Source organism: Bacillus rossius, chromosome 1, assembly GCF_032445375.1.
Source record: "Bacillus rossius redtenbacheri isolate Brsri chromosome 1, Brsri_v3, whole genome shotgun sequence".
Lineage (NCBI taxonomy): Eukaryota > Metazoa > Arthropoda > Insecta > Phasmatodea > Bacillidae > Bacillus > Bacillus rossius.
The window spans coordinates 336543816-336569503 of NC_086330.1; the positions used below are offsets into that span (position 1 = coordinate 336543816).

Here is a 25688-nt window from a genome sequence, read left to right on the forward strand (position 1 = left end):
TGAGTGAAATTCAAGAGCTGACTGAAACCTCGTGGTGGAGGCATGTGCCATCTGAATGGAACCCAGCTGATTGCGCCTCTCGGGGACTCTTACCCGCTCAGCTGTTAAATCATGCCTTGTGGTGGACGGGTCCATCCTGGTTGCAAAATTCTCCAGTTCACTGGCCGAACAATCCTACATGTCAGATTGTGGACTCCAGGGTTCTTGAACATAAGGTGATCTCGTTTAGCACGGTTATGCCAACGGAGTTCGAATCACTGATTGCCCGCTACAGTAGTCTAACCAGATTGAGTAGGGTGGTGGCCTTGGTTCTGAGGTTCATACATAATTGTCGAGATGTTGGTTCACGGATAGATGGACTGCTGATGCCCCCTGAGGTAGCCAAGGCTTTGCAAGTCCTCTTGTTGCACGTACAGTCTGTGGCATTTCCAGACGAACTAGCTGCGTTGAAAAGGGGGCAATGCTCTGCTACTCGTATTCGGAAGCTGTCCCCCTTTCTTGATAAGACCGGTCTCATTAGGGTGGGCGGTCGGCTCCATAAATCTAATCTGTTATTCGAGCAAAAACACCCTGCATTGCTGCCCACTTGTCACCAGTTCACTGACCTGATAATTCGCCACCATCATGAGATCAATCAGCATCCCGGACTTCGTACTCTTCAAGGTATCCTCAGGGAACAATTCTGGATACTGTCAGATCGGCGGGCTATCAGTAGAGTCTTGCGCTCCTGTCTGCAATGTTGGAAGGTGAATCCATCACCCTGTGCACCCGTTACTGGAAACCTGCCAGCTATGAGAGTGCAGCAGGTGAAACCATTCTCTAGGACGGGTGTGGATTACGCGGGTCCGTTTGCCATCAAACCCAGCAGAACTCGTAAGGTTCCCGTGTTAAAGGCTTACTTCTGCCTTTTTGTGTGTTGTGCCACCAAGGCAGTACATGTGGAGCTCGCCTCCGACTTGTCCACCGATGTTTTCATGGCTGCCTACAAGCGTTTCATCACTCGTCGGGGTAGGTGTTCAGATGTTTACAGTGATTGTGGAAGCAATTTCGTCGGGGCCCACAACCGATTACGTGAGTTACAACAGCTTCTCGCTTCAGCACCATACCAGAGAGCTGTAAATGGTTGGGCCGCTCCTCTAGGCATACACTGGCATTTCAATTCACCCGCAGCCCCTCATTTCGGAGGCCTTTGGGAGGCTGGTGTGAAAGCGGTCAAAAGTCATCTGAGCAGAGTGGTTGGGGAGCAAATATTAACCTTTGAGGAGTTGTATACTGTGGTGGTTCAAGTCGAAGCTGTATTAAATTCCAGGCCCCTGTGTCCAATTAGTTCTGATGCTAATGACCTCAGGGAACTGACTCCAGGACATTTTCTTACGCTTGAGCCTCTTGTTGCGCCTCCAGAGCTCGATCTTAGCCACTTGACACTGAATAGGCTTCAGCGTTGGCAACTGGTGGAGCGTTTACATCAAGAATTTTGGCGTCACTGGCACCGGGACTATCTTCACACCCTCCAACAGAAGGCCAAGTGGCATGATCATGGGCCTAAGCTCAGTGTACAGCAGCTTGTGTTGATCAAGGAAGATCGAACTCCTCCTCTACAATGGCGTCTGGGACGTGTAGTTGAGGTCCACCCAGGCAAGGATGGTGTCGTGCGGGTGGCCGCCGTGCAGACTTCACAGGGGCTCCTTCGGCGTCCAGCGGTCAAGCTGTGTCCCCTGCCTACCGACTGTTGAAATCTTGATTTCAAGGTGGGCGGGATGTTTAGTGTAAATAGTGCAGTGCCTGAAGAAAAGAACAAAACTGTCACGTTGGTCAGCCTGCCTGGAAGTTGAGGACTTTTTGGTTTTAACAGGTGGTCCACCTGGCATCCAGAAGTGACGTTTTTTCTACAGTCAGTTGTTGTTGTGTAGTTGTTGTTACCTCATGTTAGTAAAAAACGTTTTTTGTCGTTGCAGTGCAATCCAAGTAAAAGAGTGCAATCATTGGTGGTGTTTTGGAATAATGTGCGCCATATTGTGGGTGAACAAACACCGAGTGCTGTACTGCCGTAGGCAGCGCATATCTAAAAATAGATACCACTTCCTGTCCACCACTGTCAGCGTTTGACAACCCCCATTCCACGTCCCTTTGCCGGCAGGGTGCAGATAAAGGTTTTAGTGGCAACATGTTTACGTTTAGCTTTTTGCGAGTGTCTAGTGTGGTACGCAGTTAAGGCAAAGCTATCTGCTGGATTTCTCTTGATTTTAATTACTATCGGTTGACAATGTTTGCTTAGTTTTTGAAGTCCGATTTAGTATATTTTCTGGCTTGAATATTGAACTATTATTGATGACTTATGCAGGTTTTTTTCTCTCTCCCGATTTTGTGTATTATAACTTAATACATAAAATACCATTAAATATTAATTACTATTAATACAATGCAGGGAAAACCCTCCGGCCGCAGCGTGTGAACATGGTAGTCGGCCGCTCGCTCGCCCTTGCTCACCCTCTCCCCATACCGAGCGCTGCTTGTACTTGTTAACAATCACGTTATCCGCTTCATTTTAACGAGAGTAAAAATATATTAAAACTGTCAGCAATTTGATAAAAGCTTTATGTGTCCACAAAACAGGCCACAACACTTGCCCGCCAGTTGTTTTCATTCAAAACGGGGCTAAAGAACTTGCATGGATCAGGCTGAAAACATCCGGCAATACGTGTAGCTTATAAGGAATCTTGTTATGAATTGAAACGTTATGTTTTTCGAGTAGATATACACAGCGACCGACTGGATGCACGCCCGCCTCGACTTGTTTTAACTGCCACAGCGATGTTTATTTTGACAGCTCAAGCAATTATCTTTTCCCGTGGGTTGACAGAAAAAGGTCGCTTCACTCAGCATAAAAAGAAGGTTACGCCACCTATTCCCCAAGCAGGAAACACACTGGCTGCCGTCTGTCTCCCCCGCATTTATCTTTCTTCTAACATTTCACGTCTCGCCTCTCGCGTGAGCAATAACGAAGCGACCACGCATTGGGCCGCTTTATGCTTTCTTTGTTGACAGCAGCTTGATTTTATTAGGTATATTCCTTTTCATAGGACCCTTGCTATTAAAATACTATTAAATAATATTAAAATATTTAAATTGCCAGAGATGACTGAACTCGAACTTGGTGTGAAGAGTGACATATAATGACATACGTTTTTTTGGGTGTGTTTGGTGGGGAGGGAGTGGTCCGAAAATATTTACAACGATCTTACCCCTCCCTCAGCGCTTTAGTACCCCATTCATAATAGCCCAATTTTACGGGAGAAGGGAGGGTGAAATGAGCATTTTCTCACGGAAGGTTTTTCAAAGGAGAGCGAAGTTGGGGTGTTATAAGGGAGGACACTAGATAGTTTGTGTGTCTGGGAGGGATGAGCTAGCCTTGAAGAATGTTACCGAGGGGAGGGAGGGGTGAGCTTATGCGTCGTGAAGCCGCTGCCACCAGCCAGCCGGGCGAGCTTCGTGTGCGCCCACTCGCGTTGCAGAACCTACCGCTGCCATATTTTAAAAGGAAATGTCCCATTATTTTTTTGTTATTCCTATATGAACATTATTGGAAGTATTAGCAGACACAAAAATACGCTGAGTGTTAAAATTAACAGATTTTAATGATCTTTTATTTCGTTTTTTTTTTATTTTCACATTCCAATTTTCTGACTGTTCCCAAGAATGTATTCGTAAAATCACTGCTTCGTTAAATCCGGGGTTCGTGACATCGGGGTTCTAGTGTATTTAACTGCGGCAAGCAGAAACTACCCAATAAAAATAAACTAAAAATAAACTGTCTTTGACATATTTTCTTTAGAGGTGGCCTGTAGGGTGACGGATTTGTCATGAAGGTTGAAGTGGGTTTAAAGCAAAGCCATGTAGCATTGTGAGTGACAGCATCCTGCCATTGTACGGCTGGTTTCTTAGCGAGTAGCGGTTTGGGAAGGTGAAGAAGAAGAAGAAGAAGAAGAAGGGAAAAAAAAGAAGAAAAAAAAAGGGGGGGGGGGGGTTGAAATAAACTGAAAATTTCAGGAAAAATCTATTACGACCCTATTCCTGGGAACCGTGAGGGGTCGTTTCAGAGAGGTTTGACTGTACAAAGTTACTGAAGAAAACATTGGAATCTTAAGGATTTCTATTAAGTGTTTCTTAAAAAGAAACTTGTCATATTATAAATATCATTTTGAGGATAGTCAATATTTTTTTAAAATGAACTAAATTTTTTAAGACGGTATTAATATTAAGAGTGGCAAAGGGACAAAGCAGAACACTATCCCTAAGACACCAGGATCGACCAACGCTCACCCACAAACGGCGGCGTGCTGTTGACGTTGCCCGGCTTGTACAGGAAGTTGTACTCCTTCCACGGCCCCTCCAGGTGGTTGCTGCCCTCGATGATGACCTCCGGGCGGCCGCCCACGCCCGTCATGCGCCTGAACAGCCCGTACGAGTTGGCGAGGTGCAGGTGGTCAAGGTGCCCGTGCCACTCCCGCAAGGCCGGGACGACCGTGCTGTTCCCCGACGCGTGGAGGGTGGAGAACGGCACCTGCCCGAAGCACAGCTCGCAATCGCAATCCGACCATGCCAATGTTGAACAGCCTCTAATTAAAGGCGTGCTGATGTCAAAATACTTATATAACAGTGTAATGGTTTTAATACAGCATGTTCGGGACCACGCCGTGCTAACTCACCTATTTTGTTGATAGTAAGTATAGGTAGTTTTAATGGGAACATTATCTGAACATGTGAAATCTAATACCCTAGAAAACAGTATCACTTTACTGAAACGGAAACAAACAGCAAAGAGTGAATTAGTAATGCTGGCAGGCAGTAACCCCACCTGGATGCCCAGGAATAAACCGCCAGAATCCACTCAGAAATGGCTTGACTGGTGCAAGATTAAACAATGTGACAAACCATAGAACTCAGATTAAATTAAATACTTAATTCACAATACTGAATTCAGTTTGCATTCAACTATGAAGTTTAATTCGCTGCAACTGATTATGGACTACAAACAGTGAGTAAAACAACGCAGAACCAGAAAATATATTTTGTAAGATCAGAATGCATTCAAAAACATTAAAATTCCAGAAATAATTTTTTTAAGAAATAACTCACATACTAGTACTTAAATATTACTACCGTATTTACTTGCATATAGGTAGCTGCAATTTTACCAGATTTGATGGGGAAAAAATGAAGTGCGACCTATATGTGAAGAAAAGTTTTTTTTAAATTTTTGAGGAATTTTTTTCCCAATATTTTGCTTTAAAATGCGAAAAAGAAGTTTATATAGGTATAGGCAAATTTATTTACAATGTACAAATACAGCAAAACCCCTTATTTACATTACCGTTATTTACGTTTTCCCGTTATTTGCACTATATTCTTCAGGTCCCGTTTAGTTCCCATTTAGTCCAATACAATACTTTCACGCAAATTACGACTCAAAAATCGAATCAATCCCGCTATTTACGTCACGTAACAACCATAAACAACCAGAAAATACCGTGGGTACTTTAAGATTAGATAAGATTAGCTAGTAGGCCTAAAAACATTGTGAAAAAAGTAACGTTTATAGTCCGCAATGAACATTTTAAATCGCAAAATATACATATTTTATAACATGAAAAGTTGCTTTTATTTCTAAACATGTAATAATTTAAGCCTAGGTGTGTAAAAGTCCGAGTAATTATAGCAGGAGACAATCTAAAATGCACGAGGGAAAAACGTAAACTCATGAATGTATGAACGTGTCTGATTGTTAATTTCTGATACTGTATTTATGTCACAACTTAGCCGAAATACTGGTACGAGACAAACTTCACAAGATAAAATGAGCGGAGTCTTGGTAACTGTTCATGTCCCGGCAGCGAGAAAACTGGTGCGTATACCAATAAACTAGTATTAGAACTGGACAAAACTGGTACACGGGAGGTGGAGCTTATATTTTTTTCCGCTAAGCTCGCATTTATTGGCTGGCTGCTGATGCAAGGTCACTAGTCTGGGCGGAGCGTTGAGTGAGTTATACTGCGCATGCGCAGCTCAGTGAACAAAGAGAGCCAGCAGGCGCGCCGTAACAGCAGCTGATCGAGTACAATGACCTTTCTCCGCGCACTGCGCGGTAATGGATTACCGGTGCGACCTATATTGGGGGAATCTTAAATACCAAATTCAAGATCTCAAATTATGGGTGCGACCTATCTGCGATGGCGACCTATATGCGAGTAAATACGGTATTATGCATTAGCAATGAATAGGTAAATCAGAAGTGCAAAACTGTATTTAAGTTGTTTTTCTTAACTTTTGGATATTTGTTATTGTCTTGCTAACTGCAGTTATCAAAAGTCTGTATTTTGCCCAATATTCACTAATAATTGAATCGGTCATTGTAAAAACGCACTAAGTCCATATTTTACCAAAAATGTTTTTTAATGGTAATGAAGATTTTCGGGTACGCCGGATTGATTAATGTTGAAAGGAACTTAGTCCCTACTTTCCATACATATAAAACGGGCATATGCGTTATTGCAGGCTCTGTTAAAAAGAACTAAGTCCATGGACTTAGTTCCTTTTAATGCTGATTATTGATTTGTGGAGATAGTTCCTTTTATTGATGACAGGCTTGTATATTGCAGCACATTTCAATATTGCAGTGCTATATGACGCATTAGTTACATTTTCTCTGTTAGATGGCTCTGCCTGTCTAGTTGATATTTCAAGTTTTATTGAACATCAAAAGATATTATATCTTCCACCTTCTTTGTCTATGGATGTATTGTTTATGTTTGGTATTGTTATGATGTTGAATGTTTGATGATGGAGAAAAAAGGAAAGAAGAGGAGTATTAATACTACAGATTATAAGAGAAATAAAGTTAAAAGTGCTCGTATAAGCGGAGAAGAATACGTCAGTCATGGAAAAAAGGTGGTTGAAGCAAAGAAAACTGGAAATGATTGCAGGTATGTTTATTGATGTGACATGCAAATTTATTCGAAAATGTTTTCATTAAAAATGTTTCTAAATAGTTTTTTTGGTTAAACACTTGACTAATAATGACTATTGATAAGCAAACAGATATTAGTAAAAACTAATTCTTAATAGATTATTTTATAGGTTATAAGCCATATAAAATCAAACTTAAGAGTTATATGATGATGCTTATGAATACGTAGAGTAGCTGAAAGCACACATAGTTGAAGGGATGTGTTTTGTGTTTTGTCAGCTGCAGGCTCCAATGCTTCCAGAAAATAAAAGAAGAAAATCGTATCACTATCCTTTCATCATTCTTGGATCTTGAAAACAAAAACCACCAAGACCTTCATCTACAGTGACTTATAGAGTCAAAAACTATTCAGCGTCGGAGACCAAGGATTGTAAGTGATGAAGGAGGGACGAGGAAGCAAAGAAATGGGAGTTTTAAGTTTCATGTCATGAATGGAGATACAAGAGTAATGGTATGTAGAAAGGCTTTCTTAAGTTTGCATGCTGTGTCTCAGAAGAGAGTATTTAGGTTAGCAGCACTGCTGCTGAAAGGAGAGACTCCTAAAGATAAGTGTGGTTTGAATCCCAATCCCAAAAAAATGTCAGACACAGTAAGAAATAACATCCAGCAACATATTGAGTCTCATTTCCAGTGAAAACTACTCATTACTCAGGCAAAGAGGTGAAGTATCTTGATGGTAAGCTAGATGTAAAGCAAATGCACACCCTTTACGAAGATAAATACCAAAACACAAAGGTGTCTTACAAATATTACCTAAAATATTATAATGAGAATTTTCGGTATCGCTTTGGAAGACCACAAATCGATGTGTGCAGCACGTGCGAAGAACTGACAACAAAACTGAAAAGTCCTCATCTTGCGGAAATCGTAAAACGTGCCGCTGAATCAGAGTTAGTTGTTCATAAATGCAGAAGCCAAAAATTTTACAAGTCTTTAAAACAAACTGAACAGCTATGCAAGGAAAATCCCCATGTGACAGGAATAGTTTTTGACTTCATGCAGAATCTACCCTTACCCCACATACCAGTCCAAGAAATATTTTACCTACGTCAGTTATGGGTAAACTGCTTTTGTGTACACGATTTAAAATCCCACCATTCGTGTTTGTATGTATATCATGAGGGCGTTGCCAAGAAAGGTGCCAATGAAGTATGTTCATTTTTATTGGACTACATAACTCACTGTGTGTCTAAAGATGTTACAGACCTATACTTGTACTCTGATGGCTGTGTTGGCCAAAACAAAAATAATTCAATGATCCGCATGTGCTTAGACTGGTGCAAAATAAAATGTTACAAAATTTTGTACATTGTTATCCTGTAAGGGGACATTCATTCCTTCCCTGCGATAGGGATTTTGGGTTATTCAAAAAGAACATTAAGAAATGTGATAGAATCTACACTCCAAAAGAATATGTTAGTCTGTTAGTACACAGTAAGTCAAACGTCACAGTAAAGATGGTGGAGACTGAAGATATTTTGGACTTCAATACATGGTGGCCTCGTTTCTTCAAGAAAAATTGTGTGGCTATAGAATGTGTGGGAAGAGATACTCCTCGCGATTGTAAAGTGAATTTTACTCCTTCCTCTTTCAAGGAGTTTAGATATTCAGCAAGGCCAGGAGTAGTTGAGGCATGTCCTTTTATTGGTGGACTTGTTACATACACCTTTCCTTTGGCTCAGCCCAACATTAATAATCATTTCTCCATGACTATTCCAAAAGCATACCCTGCAGGAAAGGTGCCAATTAATCGTCTAAAGCTGCAGGACATCCAGAAAGTTGTAAAATACGTCGTGGGTGACACGGAAACGCTATCATTTTATGAAGACATTTTATCATGGCCAACAACTGTAGAAGTGGAGGACGAATGACTAATACTTTCCAAAAATGGTTGTTTTATATTATTGAATTTAATAACAATCAATGACTGTCTTATTATATTTAAATATCCGAGTTTTTTTTGTAATATGCAATCATTTACATAATATTTTCAGCATTCACTGTTAAAAGGAACTAACTCCAAAGACTTTAGGCTTTATATATTATAAACTAAGTGTAATCTGAGACATGACATGAGTTTAATACGTTTGTTAATGATAGAAATTGATATATAAAATTTTTTAACAACATAACAGTAGAACATTATGTTTAAAACAGTTTTAATTAATATCCCACAATTGTGATTTGTGGACTTAGTGCGTTTTTACAATGACCGATTCAATTCTATGTCTGTCAATCTAAGTAAGTGCTCTTCAGAATCAGTACACTGGTTGTCTAGCCTATATTAGAAAAAGTTTGAAAGAGCATTGTATTTTTTTGTGCAACACAAACCACTCCATACTCCTTTAATTATTTTTTTAAAGTATTACAAGGAAATTAAATACAACAGGAATAACAAAACCAAGAGTATTAATATACTCTTAAAAAAATTTCATTTTAACACTACAAAAATTCTTTGTAGACAAGTATTTAGTAGTAATATGCATTTACTTATTAATATATTACAAAAAATGCATAGAGCTAAACCTTGATCTCAGGCTTCTGCTGTTTTCTTGGAAGAATGCTGCTCGACAGAAGAAACTTTAGACATTTTTTGGGGTGGTTCTGGGTCATCTGGGTTGTCATTATCTTTTCTCCATTTGGAAAACTTAAACGATGTAAGCCTGCTCATCGCAAATCACCTCAAGATCAATAATATTGTAAACGTAACGTAAGAAGTGTGGTTATAGAAATTTGCGTCGGAAAAAAAGAAAACACGAGAAATAATGATGGCTGCCGCGACTACGCTAGTCAACTTAGTACCGTACTGTAAAATTTACTGGACCAGTACTTTTAATAAACAAGATTAAATTAATATTTTCAGTACCTGACTGTTATAACCAAAAAGGTCAAACAAAATAAATACATCCCAGTAATTTAAAATACGTAATTTACGTAATCATTTCCTACCGCATTTGTCTTGTGTTAACTTGATCACGTTAGTTTTGCCGAAATACGAGAGTTCTCGTACATGCGCTTTAAAGTATGCGGTACGCAATCTTTGGTGATTTTACAACACGTCTCTTACATGCACTATAGTTAAAGGTATAATATACAATACCTTTGGCATTTATACAATAGTTTATATTACGTAGTACGAGAAATGCATTCAAAATTCTCTAAAGAAAACAAAAAACAAAGTGCGCCTATATGAAAAAATGCTATGCGAGTTATGCGACGATTAATATTTTTATTTTTTATTTTGTCTGCGCTTGAAACTGTTGAGGCGACGATTATGCGATAAAAGTCGGAATATTACGGTAATGGAATTGTTTGTGCTGTTTTGTGAATGGTCTCAAATGGGGGTTAGAAAAACGTAATTTTTTTATAAACGAACGTTCAGTTTTTCGAATATATTTTAAGAGGTTTCGAACTTCGCCCAGCACTACAAATTTATTATTCCTATCCAATTAGTCTTTGAATACATGCTTACACTTATAAATAACAAATATTTTATTGGTTACTAGTGATGGGCCGAGACTCGAAAATTCGAGTCGAGTCGAGCGAGTAGCATCAGCTCGGTTCGGCTCGGCATTCGAGTTTATTTTACTCGACGGGGCGAAACTCGAAAGGAAATTCGGGTAAAACTCAATGATAAAATATAATAAAATTGAATTACAATAAATTCTTAATATCTCCTTACGTGACTTCGGCAGACACTAAAAATTACGTACGTAAGACCGAAACACGTACTTACAAACAATGACGACAATCGGCCATATTATTTATATTGTAGTTTTACATATTGCCAACTTAACAGGTGTGACCACATAGCAAAGAAGACGAACACATTTTTAATAAACAAAACACGAATTAAATTTTATAATCATAATATCGGCAGAAATATTACTTTTTTTTTAGTAAATCCGTGCTACAATCGGCGCAACGTTACAATAATAAATTAACGGTAGCGTTATATTTGTGCGCATGTTTGCGACTGATACGCCACCAATCACGAAATGGCATTTAAAAAAAACTTTGCTCCACTAATTTTAGGAAGTATAGGTTGGCGAACTTGAATTTTTTTTCCGTGTTTGTTTACACTATTACGTTCGGCGAGATTGCGTTTTGTATAATTGTTTGCTATCCAAGTTAAGTGGCAAGTTAAAATTAATTATGAAGTATAAAGTATTTTATATAGTGTAACTATTCAATACAAATACAAAAGCATGTATTGGTTGGAAGTGCCAGCTTGCGATTGGCCGGCAACGTAACGGCGTTAGTGTTGTAGCAATAATCTTTAAATGTATTATATTTGTTATGGGAACGTTTATTGTAATGTTGCGCCAATTGTAGCACGGCCTTACACTTCCCATAAGTGAAAGTTTTCAAAAATGTTCTAATGATTGTGTGAAACTTACCCTAACCTTCGCGCCAACAAGCCTAAATTATATTCAATGTTTTTTATTGACTCGTGAATGCTACAGGCCGCAGCTAACTTGTTCGGTTCAAAATAAGGTAAATATGTAGTTGAGCGGTATTTGCGAAAAAAAAAAGTTAAAAATCTGAAAATACTTTTATTATATGCTCTTTAAATTCCTCTTTTCATTAAAGCCGGCGGATATAAGAAATTTCAAATACTTTAGGAGATATCGAATTTTTTAATTTTCACAGTTGGGCGATATTTGTTAAATAAAATTTAAAAATTTCGAAAATACTTGTATTCTATGCTCTATACCTCAATTATTGAATTGTATTATATCAGTTAAGAATTTAACCTAAATGAATTATTTGAATTAATACTTGTATTTTAAATATATTTGATTAAGTGGGCCATGATATAACAAGACAACCATCTAAGGACTCTTAGCAATAAAGTGCAAATATTCAAGCTCGACTTAAGTGTCAAAGATTCAAATAAAAATTCAGACTCGAATAAACTCGACTTGAATTTATGATCTACAAACTCGACTCGAATTGACTCGAACTAATTATTGTAAAATTCGACTCGACTCGACTTAAAAATTTGCAGGTTCGTACATCTCTATTGGTTACATCTATTTGACAAAGCCTACCTAATTATTTTTTCATATATGTACTGTCAACTGTTAAGATTAAGACATTTGTGTGTAAAAATAACCAGTTAAAACATTTTAATGGAACAGCATAACCAAAAACATTGCCACTTGCCAGCGCCACAATCAAAGGGTAACGAAATCAGTCCCCCCACTGCAACACCCTATGTACGCAGGTGGCTTAGCCGGTGCCTGGAGGCCAGCAACCCGCTGTACAGCTACCTACTCACCATCCCTCTCGTGCCTTGAGGAGGTGTCTAAATTCCCAGGTGCCACTACCCTACACATTTGTTACATGATGTGATTTTTACTTATCATTTTAACTACCGTATTTACTCGCATAAAGGTCGCCATCGCAGATAGGTCGCACCCATAATTTGAGGTCTTGAATTTGATATTTAAGATTCCCCCCATATAGGTCGCACCGGTAATTCATTACCGCGCCGTGCGCGGAGAAAGGTCATTGTACTCTATCAGCTGCTGTTACGGCGCGCCTGCTGGCTCTTTGTTCACTGAGCTGCGCATGCGCAGTATAACTCACTCAACGCTCCGCCCAGACTCGTGACCTTGCATCAGCAGCCAGCCAATAGATGCGAGCTTAGCGGAAAAAAATATAAGTTCCACCTCCCGTGTACCAGTTTTGTCCAGTTTATTGGTATACGCACCAGTTTTCTCGCTGCCGTGACACGTTTAAGTTTACGTCCATCTTGATGTCTTGATACCAATAATTAATTAATTACGATCCCCAGAAATAAATTGTTAGTTTAAAAAATATACGTCAACTGTACAATACTTCTGAAATTATAAAATACGTATAAAACAGTTACCAAGACCACTCATTTTATCTTGTGAAGTTTGTCTCGTACCAGTATTTCGGCTAAGTTGTGACATAAATACAGTATCAGAAATTAACAATCAGACACGTTCATACATTCGTGAGTTTACGTTTTTCCCTTGTGCATTTTACATTGTCTCCTGCTATAATTACTCGGACTTTTACACGCCTAGGCTTAAATTATTACATGTTTAGAAATAAAAGCAACTTTTCATGTTATAAAATATGTATATTTTGCGATTTAAAATGTTCATTGCCGACTATAAACATTACGTTTTTCACAATGTTTTTAGGCCTACTAGCTAATCTTATCTACTCTTTAGTACCCACGGTATTTTCTGGTTGTTTATGGTTGTTACGTGACGTAAAAAGCGCGATTGATTCGATTTTTGAGTCGTAATTTGCGTGAAAGTATTGTATTGGACTAAATGGGAACTAAACGGGACCTGAAGAATATAGTGCAAATAACTGGAAAACGTAAATAACGATAACGTAAATAAGGGGTTTCGATGTATGTGTACATTGGTAATAAATTTGCCTATACCTATATAAACTTTTTTTTCGCATTTTAAAGCAAAATATTGGAAAAAAAATTCCTCAAAAATTAAAAAAAAAATTTTCTTCACATATAGGTCGCACTTCATTTTTTCCCCATCAAATCTGGTAAAATTGCCGCGACCTATATGCAAGTAAATACGGTATTTAAATTTGATATTCATATCTGAGAATAATTTGGTATTTGCATCCAATTCACCTTAAAAAAAAAAACTGATAATTCACAGGCCTAGCTATTATATTATTATTTTTTATAGAAAAAATTCAATATTAACAGTTGACTTACAAGAATCAACTAATGAAACATACGTAATTATTTTGTTGATTGAATGGTAGATTAGCTTACCTCTGGAAAATGTTTACAGACAATATATTTATGTTTGGATGCAATTTTATAATTTGGGAATTCAAAGTAGTGATGGCCCGATATTCGATATCGGAGATCGGTAATATCGGCACATTTTTCAATACCGGACATCGGTAAATACTTGCGATATTTTGATAACCGATGTTTGCTCTCACCAATAATACTTCTCACATAACCTTAACCATAATTCTAAGCTTATTTTCTGCGGGCGTAATTTATCTTTCTTCACGTCACCATATTACCTAGTAATTCAAAGCATATTTTCACTGAAACAATTTCAAGCCTATTTCTTTTTTCTGATACTGCAATGCATCCCGACGGTACAATTTTTCCATGTGTACACAAGTCCCAGTCATCAGTCATTAGTCATTAGTAAGGACCCCAGAAAATGGTAAATAAAACTGGCTCATTTCGGTGTAAAAAAATGACAAAAGCAGTGCAAAAAAATGACAAAAGCGGTGCAAAAAAACCGGTGTAAAAATTAGCAAGCGGTGCAAAAAATCGGTGTAAAAATAAGCAATCAGTAGAGACCCCAAAAAATTGTGAAAAAATTATGCCATTGGCGGTGTAAAAAAAACCTCATAGCCTTACTGCTTCCTTATTTGCCTGGCCAATTTTTGGGACATAAGTTTCTCTAAGAGTGTTGGCTGATGATGGCAAATCCCCTGCACCTAAAATGTATACATAACTTACAATATACTTATCAATAGGTAGCATTTATAAGGTTATCGCTGAAAATATTAATGGGCTAATTTATTCAAAACAATTCTTAGCCAAACCTAACCTAACCTTTTCTAGATTAGGTACTGCTGGATTACAGAGTCAAACATCAATCAATCAGTCAAAAATATATTGTGGTGTGCTCACCATTTCACAATGCAATCCATCCTATTTATGCGTTTGTTAATCTGAGGTACTTGCATATTTATTTAAAGTAAAGGTAAGTTAATCGATAATATTGTAGGCCTACATATGCTTATGAACTTTTATTAGAGGGGGAAAACATTTCTAAATAAATAAGGCTAACCTTCAACATGGGTGTTACACCATTCCCTCATAGCTGGATGATCAGCTTTTTCCAAAGGAATGTTAACTTACAGCATCATATTAACAAAATCAGAAAAAAAATTCTTGTTTTCTGCACTTTAAAGCTTGTTTGCTTTATTCACGCTGTCGCCTATCGAGATTTGTTTAGACACGGTAGAATGCTTGACAAAATAATTGTCTTTTTTGTTTTGTTTTGTGTGTGTCATTTGTCACATGCTTTTTGCACGTGTCTTTGCGTGTACAATCAACCCGCACGTTGCAGAACTTGCACATCATAATTTTGTCCCGCTGAGCAAAAATATAAAATCATCCAATTTTATCTCTCTTTCGCGATCAAACATTGTCGAAGTTTTCGGCATCTTAGCCACAAATTCAATTGTATCACAAAACTTACAAAATGTGGACGGTAGTTGTAAACACTCATAGATATGTGCATGGAAAAATGACTGCCATCTTAGCTCGATGCGATTAAATTAGGTTAGAAAAATCGACACCAGTACGCCTTGCGGCAGAAACGACCATTATTCAAAACACAAAAACTGTGGAGTCAATTTGTTATGTTGGTAGTGCGCACATATCGATTGTTGACAATTTTTACATTTTGTTTTCATTTGCGATGGCAATATTTACTGTTTGTAAACAGAGTAATAAAAATACGTGAATTTCAGTAACGTGTCAAAACGAAGATAATATCACGGCACTAGTCTTTCAGTCTATGTTTATTTCACGCCTATGTTTATGATGGCGTAAATAAATAGAACTTACGACATAATGACATTATTTTGCGCGAAAATTCGTGAATTTCGTGACTATGTCAAAATCAAAGGAAAGTCGCAAAATTCGCTTAAAGTATCAAATATTCGCGTTATTTCGTGAATTTCGCGCTTCACCATTTTTCGGGGTCTCTAGTCATTAGTGCATATTTATTAATTTCATATATTCGCAAAACGTTTCCGCTTGATGAATTTTCGAAGTTCATTAAGTGTACATAAATTGAAAACATAAACAAAAATAATTACGATATTTAATTTAATAAGTAGTGTAGCCGTAAGTTAACATGAAGAAGAATAAAGTTGCCGCTTGATATAACAGGCATTTTCTTTCCGTGTCGTTTCATGGTCGCCAACTGCTGTTCTATACAAAGACGTTACGTAAGTTTTACAAAAGTTAAAATATGAAACGTTTTTAAGTAGGGCAAGTTGCAGCAAAGGTATTATGTTGGCTATATTGAGTGCATTGCCAACAACATAAATAAAGATGTGCAGTAGTTTTCAAAGTTGTATTGAAATTACTTTTCACGTATTTTTAACGTGTTTTCGCACCAATAAATGGAGTGATACACTTGAACAATGGTCACAAAATTTTCTAATTGAAGACCGTCCTTTCTAGCGTGTCGTTTACCGTGATGAAATTTTACAAAGGATACAAAAGTTTGATGTTATTCGGACAGTATTTTTCATAGATTAGTGCTTGCAGTGACTCGTGATTCATACATTATAAGCAAATACTAGAGGTTTAAAAGTAACGAAAAAAAAAGTGTACCCGTATGTATTCGTTACTATCGTATCGTTACGTTACTTGTTACTTATGAAACCGCATAACATGCTATGTTATGTTACAGCAACGAATCGAGTCGTATTGCGTACGCGTACAGTATGACGTCGCGTAAATAATAATACATCGAATATAAACAATTAACAATATTTGATAATTAACAGTATTCTCTTATTGTTTTATGAGTACAATGCGCAATGCTGCCAAAAAGTGACATCTGGTTACATTTTTAAGTAAAAACTAATGATAAGGCAAAAGCAATTTGCAATTATTGCTGTAAAGAATTATTGCGTGGTGGGAAATCTGCTAGGACATTCAATACATCAAATTTGTGGAATCACTTATCCCTGCATCATCAAAAAGAAGTTGGTGGTTCTGAAAAATATGATTCTCTCTCTATACCTTCAACAAGTTTTTGCCAGTTCACTGAATATTGCTTTATCTGGCCTTGAATAACAATTTAATTTTTTAAGACCTTGAATTTAGAGAGCTTAATTGTAGGCCATTATGATAATTTCATTATTAGCTTTCATTTGATGTGTATTTACAATATCTTACAATTAATATAAATACATTCACATAAGTATGTTTTATTGATATTTAACATTTTTCATTATTGTCTCTAACAATACTCCAGAACCACAATTTTATAGAATCAGTGTTAAAAATGAGATAGGCCTATTATCGGAATATCGGGTATAGGGTATCGGATCGGTAAATTTGGAAATATCGGAATCGGTATCGGTATCGGGTTTTTGGATATCGGGCCATCACTAATTCAAAGGGTTCAATATTTGGTTGTATCGGTTTGCACAAACAACCCTGTCACAACACAGATAAAGTCAACTCACAATGCTAATGCCGAAGATGAAGAGGGCAGCACCAGTGCAGAAGGCAGTGGTCAAAAACGTGAATATTTTCGCAGGTCCCTTTGGCTCAACCAATGACTGGACCACAGCTTCGAACACGGTCATGGTGAGAGAAATCAAGCCCACGTACACCATGGCCGGTACAGCCAACCCCAGCGCCTTGTCAAACTGCTGCTTCGTGAACGCTGAAACAAGGCAAACAAGCCCATTTACAAAACATTAGAGCAGCTGAGTAAAGAAGTTTTAACAAATCCTGAAAAACACAATTATTGATATGGCAACAAAATAAATACTTAATACTAAAATAAGAATTTTTTTAATACTTATTTTTAAATACATAAAGTTTCTTTTTTTTTCTTTTTTTAAAACCTTACATAAGTTTTTTTGTGGAAATTTTAACATAACTATGTATAAATTACAAAATCTTAACCCAGTTCAGTGGAATATAAATTTCAGACACGAGAAGTTGTGGTGGCGGAGGGGGTCAGTTTTGGTCGACCAGTTGAGAGGAGCAATTCAACATGTGTTCTCAAGATATAATGGGAAAGAGCCTGGCCCATAATTTATATTGGAGAGTTTTGGTCGACCAGTTGAGAGGAGCAATTCAACATGTGTTCTCAAGATATAATGGGAAAGAGCCTGGCCCATAATTTATATTGGAGAAGGAAAAGTTTCATATGTGTATACACATTTTTACAGAAAACATAGACACATCATTGTACCTTAAGTACATATTAATTTAAGTTAGCTGAAGATGTTTTCCATTTAGTTCACTACTATACAGTAATTTCATTACTTAAGACAATTACTCAACACAAAGCAATCAGTAGGTGCCGGAAAAAACTAGAATCTTGCTATAGATGCTATTGTTTTTGCTACATTTTGGATTTTTTTTTTTTGCTAATTTCCAATATGTCATTCTAGCTAATTTTAATAAAATCATTTTTAAAAATGTCAAATAACTGCAACACATTTTTTGACAGTTTTCAAAATTGTTGTAAAAAAATTGTATCCTGTCACTCTTTAAAGAAAAAGAACCCAGTCTTTTAGACTTTCAGTAACCTGCCTCTAGCTTTACATTCATACTTTGGTATTTGTCTAGGACACATGTGAATGTATAATTAAATTAATTTATGTTTGTCACTTAAAAAATATATGCACTTCAGTTAATACACAAACACAACACATTCACCATTTCACAGCTTTTTTATCTCACATATGAAAGGTGGCTAATAAGATGAAAACAAAACATGCTTTATTTTCTTGCATTTTGTTTTAGCAGGAGTGTAAAGTAAACCATAGCAATAATACAGGTACCTTTGCATTCTTGCAAATACCTATTACCTATTGTACATACTTGAAACATGTGGAGATTTTATGGCAATTGTTCTCTCCATTAGTTTTAAAGACCAGCATGATTTGTGATGCAGCCAAGTTACATGCATCCAAAATAACTTTAAAATATAATCACTAAAAAATTAATCCAGATCAATAGTTTATTATTCTATTAATTAAACCTGCAACTTGGTGCATATTTAACTACAATTTTTTTGTAAGTACTATATGCATTAAAAATAATTTTGTGGTTTTAATCCAGAAAGGCATGAATTTTTTTTGTACAAAAACTAAACAAGACAGTAATTTCTAGAAATTTGTTTATATGAATATTTAGTAGGGATGGGCTTGACAGTTCTTTGGTGCATAGATTCCACCGATTCTATCAAGAAATCGAATACGTTGATTCTCAATCTGCAAGGAGGAATTGTACCATGTAAGGAATCTTATCATATTAAGAATGGTAGGTTGTAAAACCTGTCAATAATTTGGAAGTAAAATAGATTGACATTAATTGATTCTTGCCACTTTTGCGTAATTACTGGCCAGTCAGCTGACATGATTTATGAACCTTGCCTAGCACAAACATAATAAAAATTAGGTATTTTATTTTTAAGATTCAATCACAACCACAACCACCTATATTTATCCGTAACACTGTACTAACCAAAGTTAGATTTCTGTACTAGCGGGGAAAACACTGTAAACTCATTTCAATATAACCGCTCTATTTCACAAATATAACATTAACGTAAATTTTCTCTGCACTTGTTAAAATAATTCTTTCAATTCCCACGGCAAGCAATCACGACTATGTTGAAGTAAATAATTTAATGCAGGCTGACCAACTATGTTGTTCCCAAACATTTTAATTTATTTTTATATTTGAAATTTCACGTTATATTTTTGATACTTTTAGGTAAGAATTTTTTGCTAAAAAGAAGTTAGTTAAAAATTGGATTTACACATATATAAAGTCACTAAATTGAATACCAAAGATTTTTGTGCATAACATGTTGCTTCCCATGTGTAAAGAAATTTTTGTACAAAATGCACTGTTTTTACGTGTGTGTTGGTGTTTCATTTGCAGTTACCACAATAGCTTGCGTTATTATTAAATCTATTGTAAATTTGAATCACAATAAACAGAAAATATATCATGATCAGTTAGTGTTTTAATTTCAATGAAGACTTTCACGGATGTAAATCAATTGAACACAACAATTAGGTCTGTTAAAGATCATGGCAGGAGAGAGGAATTTCACAAGAACACAAATTCATGGATTTTGATTAGTTTTAATTATGGATTTCATGACAACATTTTAAATTTAAATTTTCAGATAATGTACTTACATTTAGACATCTTTAATGTTACATATTCTTTTGGTTAACCTTCTGCTTGAATTTATCACAATTTCATTCAGAAAGAAAGTAATATTGGGAATTAGAATCATAATCGAACCTGGAATCTAAGAAATCTGGAATCACCCATCCCTAATATATAGTTTACAAATATTTATAATGTAAATATTAAGTTTTAAATAAGTTACATTATAAATGCTAATCTTACAACAGATGCTAACTATGGAAAAAAAAAGCATGCTAATTTTTTTTCCAACCCTTTAGCAATTGACGATGTTGATTTAATTTATCACAGAATTAATATTTTGGTTTTCAATTACACATATTTAATATGATGGCATCAAAACAAACTAAACAGTAAACTCACAGATATCCATATCCAGGAAATTCTTTGGTGACCATCTAATGTTGAAGAGAACTATGGTACCATAGATAACGGCAGCGTGGATGACCAAATTCACGAATATGCTGAACACTTTCCACCATCGCACAGATACTAGAACACAGTAGTTTAAGCAGGTTACATTAACTAAAAAATTGTAACAAAACAATTACAAGCACATAATGCTGTACATGTCATCTTCAGTGTAAAGGTCTTTAATCCAGTATTCTATGGTTTGGCACATTCTGTGAACCAGCACCAATAAAGCTGCTCGCATTCAGATTTTTTTTTGGGTGAATTCCAGTTGTGGACCTAGGGCATACCAAGTCCCATTACTGCACTGCCGACATTTTAAATTCATTCAAAAGTTACTGTCTGTTTTCACTTTACATTTAAGTATGTACAGTGTTTCCTGTTTCCTATGGTGTTATATTTACATGGGTAAATTTCTGTACTGATCTTTGAAGAAGAGATCTTAATCGCAGATGCAATGTAATCAAGAGACTTTTATAAAAAGTATTTTCTCTTTCTACATAGCAACTTATTAAAACCTGTTTAAATACAATTGCACTGTACATAAACTTTCTTTGGTGTTCCAGTTAAAATTAACTACAGCAAAACCCCTTATTTGCACTTTTCATGGGGACAAAGTAAAAAAGTGTAAAAAGCGGGAAGTGTAAATAAAGGGAAAAGTAAGAAATACGTTAAAGTTAATTAAAATACAGTCGCATTCTGCAGCGTTCAGAACGAATACGGGCTACATTACACATACGCATTGTACTACAGGAAAAAAATATTAAAAAAAAAAAAGGGCCGCAAATTGATGGAAATTTACCGTCAATAGCGCGCCATGCACGGAGAAAGGTCATTGTACTCAATCAGCTGTTGTTACGGCGCGGCGTAGCCGCCGGCTGGCTTTCTCTGTTCTCTGAGTTGCGCATGCGCAGTATAACTCACTGAACGCTCCACCCAGACTCGTGACCTTCCATCAGCAGCCAGCCAATAGATGCGAGCTTAGCGGAAAAAAATATAAGCTCCACCTACCGTGTACCAGTTTTGTCCAGTTCTAATACCAGTTTATTGGTATAAGCACCAGTTTTCTCGCTGCCGTGAAATGTTCAAGTTTACGTTCATCTTGATGTCTTGTACCAATAATTAATTATTTACGATCCTCAGAAATAAATGGCTAGTTTAAAAAATATGCGTCAACTGTATAATACTTTGGAAATTATAAAATACGTATAAAACAGTTACCAAGACTCCGCTCATTTCATCTTGTGAAGTTTGTCTCGTACCAGTATTTCGGCTAAGTTGTGACATAAATACAGTATCAGAACTTAACAATCAGCCACGTAACATTCCCGCTACGTTTATACATTCGTGAGTTTAAGTTTTTCCCTAGTACATTTTAGATTGTCTCCTGCTATAATTACTCGGCCTTTTATACGCCTAGGCTTAAATTATTACATGTTTAGAAATAAAAGCAACTTTTCATGTTATAAAATATGTATATTCAGCGATTTAAAATGTTCATTGCCGACTATAAACGTTACGTTTTTCACTATGTTTTTAGGCCTACTAGCTAATCTTATATACACTTAAAGTACCCATGGTATTTTTTTTGATTTGAGCAAATATATTGTGTTTTGTGTGTTAATTATTATATTATTGATATAAAATATAAAAAAATGTAAACACGGGGCTTACATAACTGCCTCAGTGTCGAGTTTTTTTTAATCTTTACGTTGGTTAGCTGAAGTGTTGTTTCTGCACGAATAGGATATAATTTCGATCTAAAATACATCAGCATAATATACCGTATTTACTCGTGTATAGCGCGCCCTCGTGTATAGCGCGCACCACGATTTTTGCAACTAATTCCAAAGAAAAAAAATTGAAATTTTTTTTTTCCCCCATAAATAAATTTTACTAACATTTAGTGGTACCTGATTATTTAAATTGATGTGTGGTGATGCGTCAGGAAAATACATAAACTCTGCTGTCTAAACGGAAGATAATGAAGCGCTATATCGTCACAACTGGTACGTGGAAGGAAGGGAGGGAGGCGTGCCGCGCTACGTTGCTAAGCTGGCGCGGAGAACTTGATGACTCACCGGTGAGGAATGGAGGAAGCGAAGAAGCTGGGCAGGGGGGGGGGGGGGGGAGGGAACTGGTGACAACATTCTCTCTTTCTCTTTTTACTACTTCTGAGCTGGCTATCTGAAAAGGGGGGAGGTCTAAAAATAAACAAGAGACCATGATGTGCGAGCTTGCGCGCGCGCGCGTGTGTGTGTGTGTGAAACAGAGGCCTTGTTGCTTGTGCGTATGTGTGGGGGCTGGCCAGAAACGTCACCCGTCACCCGGCAGTTAACGACTTCCACTCCTCCCCGCCTCCCCCCCCCCCCCCCAAAAAATTTTTTTTCGTGTATAGCGCGCATCCTTATTTTTTTCCTTTACTTGAGGGGAAAAAAGGGCGCGCTATACACGAGTATATACGGTATAGTCACGGCAGGTCATTTCCAGTGGCAGTAGCAGCCACAAATGGACGTAATTTGGCCTCGCTGGTTCGTACGTACAACTCGGTCGTAAGGACAAATTTTGGAGAACCGTGAGTGTACTTAGAATCGAGGTTTCACTGTATGTGATTAAAATATCGTCCAGAAACTCGACAGCGCTCGCAGCGCAAATAGTGCCAGTACAACTTCATCGCCATCTTGTAATGTGTTTGTTGTGGTTTTTGATACGAACGCAATCTTTGACGCGTTTCACATGTTTATTCTCGGACAATTCTTTTCCAGTTTCATCATTTATGGCGATTGCACCAAGTTGTTTATGGTTGTTACGTGACGTAAATAGCGGGATGGATTTGATTTTTGAGACGTAATTCGCGTGAAAGTATTGTACATATTGGACTAAATGGGAACTAAACGGGACCTGAAAAATATAGCGCAAATAACGGGAAAACGTAAATAACGGTAACGTAAATAAGGGGTTTCGCTGTATATTGATGTTGATATTCCAGCAATTTCATGGTTGCAAACATGCCACATTTAAGACCTTTCACTGTATTTCAGTATTGCATATTGTAATACAAAGACCACACTAGGCAATTTACCACCCTCACTGTCCTTCCGACCTAGCTCAAATATTCTGCCTAGAGTGGACATGTGTGTTTCATGAACACTTGCAGAAATGTACTGGATGATGAAAATATGGAATGTCCCAAGAAATTTTACTTTCGACAATTGGATACTGGAATAACGCCTCTCAAGACACAAACTGATGTTAAATGTTTTTATTGGTATTTCAAGAATACTCACACGTTGTCATAGCTACCATTTTCCGACCATAAGAATAAATCCATATTGAATTTAAAAACTAGGTGCACATAACCTCATCACAGTCTCAAAAACAAACATGTCAACTGCATGCAGGTACCGAAGGATGAATATTACAATGTAGTACGCAATTATGTGACTGCACACAAACTCACAATACAAGCCAAAGGAGTCAGTTCCTCGGAACAAAGACTAAGTTCACTCAATACTTGCTGTGGGCAAAATATACCTGTGATTGTGGTCAAAAAATTCTAGTTACGGTATAGAAAGATAAAAAAGAAGGCTAATTATACCAAGTAGTGCCTGGACCAAAGTCACGAAATTCTCTTTAACTCATATTAATATATGTATTATTTGTGAGCCACAGCCCCACACATGACCTAACAGTAACTCGTTCAGACGCTGACTAACGAGGCTATGTGCAACTGTGTACCACCTGAAGGAAGTGGCAGGTGCATGACCTCTACAGCCAATCTCAGCACATCCCTCACAAAAAAACATAGCAGTACAATACAAATTTCCGAACCCTCACAAATAGGCTTTTCTGGCAAAAAAAAACACAAAGTCTGGTGACGACAATTTTAACCAATCAAAAAAATATCTGGAAAAAATACCAGCCAATACTGGCACATAGCAACATCACAGATTCCTTTCTCATGGATACTGAAGTCTCTTTCTCTCTATTACGGAACTGGCAAAACCATCACACCTGCTCGTTCAAGGGCCACAGTAAGAGAAGAAAAAAAAAAAAAAGAAGAAATAAGCAATCCTTAAAAAAATATGCCAGAACACACAAAATCTCACTACGCAAATAAACAGACAAGAAAAATAACACCAAGGGGCTTATTCACTATAAAGCAAACAAATATTCACAACAATGTAAGTTACCATCATAAAACGTATGGTATACACACTAGTCTTAAAAAGAATGAAACGTGTTATTTAATTGATATCAGGAAACATAACCAATGTACTGAACATGATAACTCTCCATAATAAATTGTTAAATAAACTGTGTAGCACATGAGAAAGGCAGTAGTAATATAACAAGACATAATTAATCCCACAAACCGAAACATTTACCACAGTTAAATTTATATTACAGTAGAAACACAACACAGAAAAAAAATTAAAACTGGTATACAATCCAGCTTTTAAAATCAAACAGCTTGATAAACAGTGTATCTACAAATACTTAGTAAACCAATTTCAAATATTTATCAGGATCTTCAATTGAAATTTTACAAATATTACAAGTAGAATGAATTTTTTTTAAATATTACAAAATAGATCTAAATGCAGGAATGGGCCTAAATGTTTTTTTAGAAACTCAAAACCTTACAGTCACATTATTTATATTTAATGTGCAACTACAAAGTGATGTGAGGTGTCAAATACCAAAATACAATCAAGAAAAGGCTGTTGGAACCCTTAAAATATCTACGAAAATAGGAAGTTCACAACAAAAATTAATACTTCATAATATCTTTTGTGTTGATTTAGGGCAGGGCATGCAAAGCAGATTCATGAATGAAAACCTTGCCTCAATGGGCTATCTAGTGTTATTGTATATACACATTTCTTAATGATCCCTAGCTTAAATAGTAATCCTTACAGATAACATCACTAACAGACTTTAAGAAAAGAACCTTACCACTCTGTGGTCGCTTTATGTTGAAATACTCATCGTCAAGCAAGGACACACACAGGCAGATAGTTAACAAATTGAAGAAGTTGTAATTGCCTGTTAGAATAATGCACACTTGAAGTAATACCTGCAACACAATTATGACACTGTTCAGAAAAAAAAATTAGCAATATACCAACATTACAAAGTTCAAGTTTTTATTTTTCTTCAGTTAACAGTTTTAACTATGAAATGTTGAGGAATAACCTAAGATTTAGTTAAGTACACCATTAAAATGACTAAATATTAAGAAAATATAAATGCCAAATATAATGGTGA

The 25688-nt window shown here is 36.6% G+C and overlaps 1 protein-coding gene across 1 annotated transcript in view; it reads right to left on the reverse strand.

Annotated features, from left to right (window-relative positions):
• The window catches only part of LOC134528091 (lipase maturation factor 2-like), a 61514-nt gene that overhangs the window by 17147 nt on the left and 18679 nt on the right, over positions 1–25688 (reverse strand). The window contains exons 6-9 of the mRNA XM_063361345.1: positions 25377–25497; positions 20370–20498; positions 17288–17490; positions 4321–4561 (exon numbers count right to left, since the gene is read on the reverse strand). Coding sequence (XP_063217415.1) covers positions 4321–4561; positions 17288–17490; positions 20370–20498; positions 25377–25497 — 694 coding nt within the window. The remainder of the gene's footprint in view (positions 1–4320; positions 4562–17287; positions 17491–20369; positions 20499–25376; positions 25498–25688) is intronic.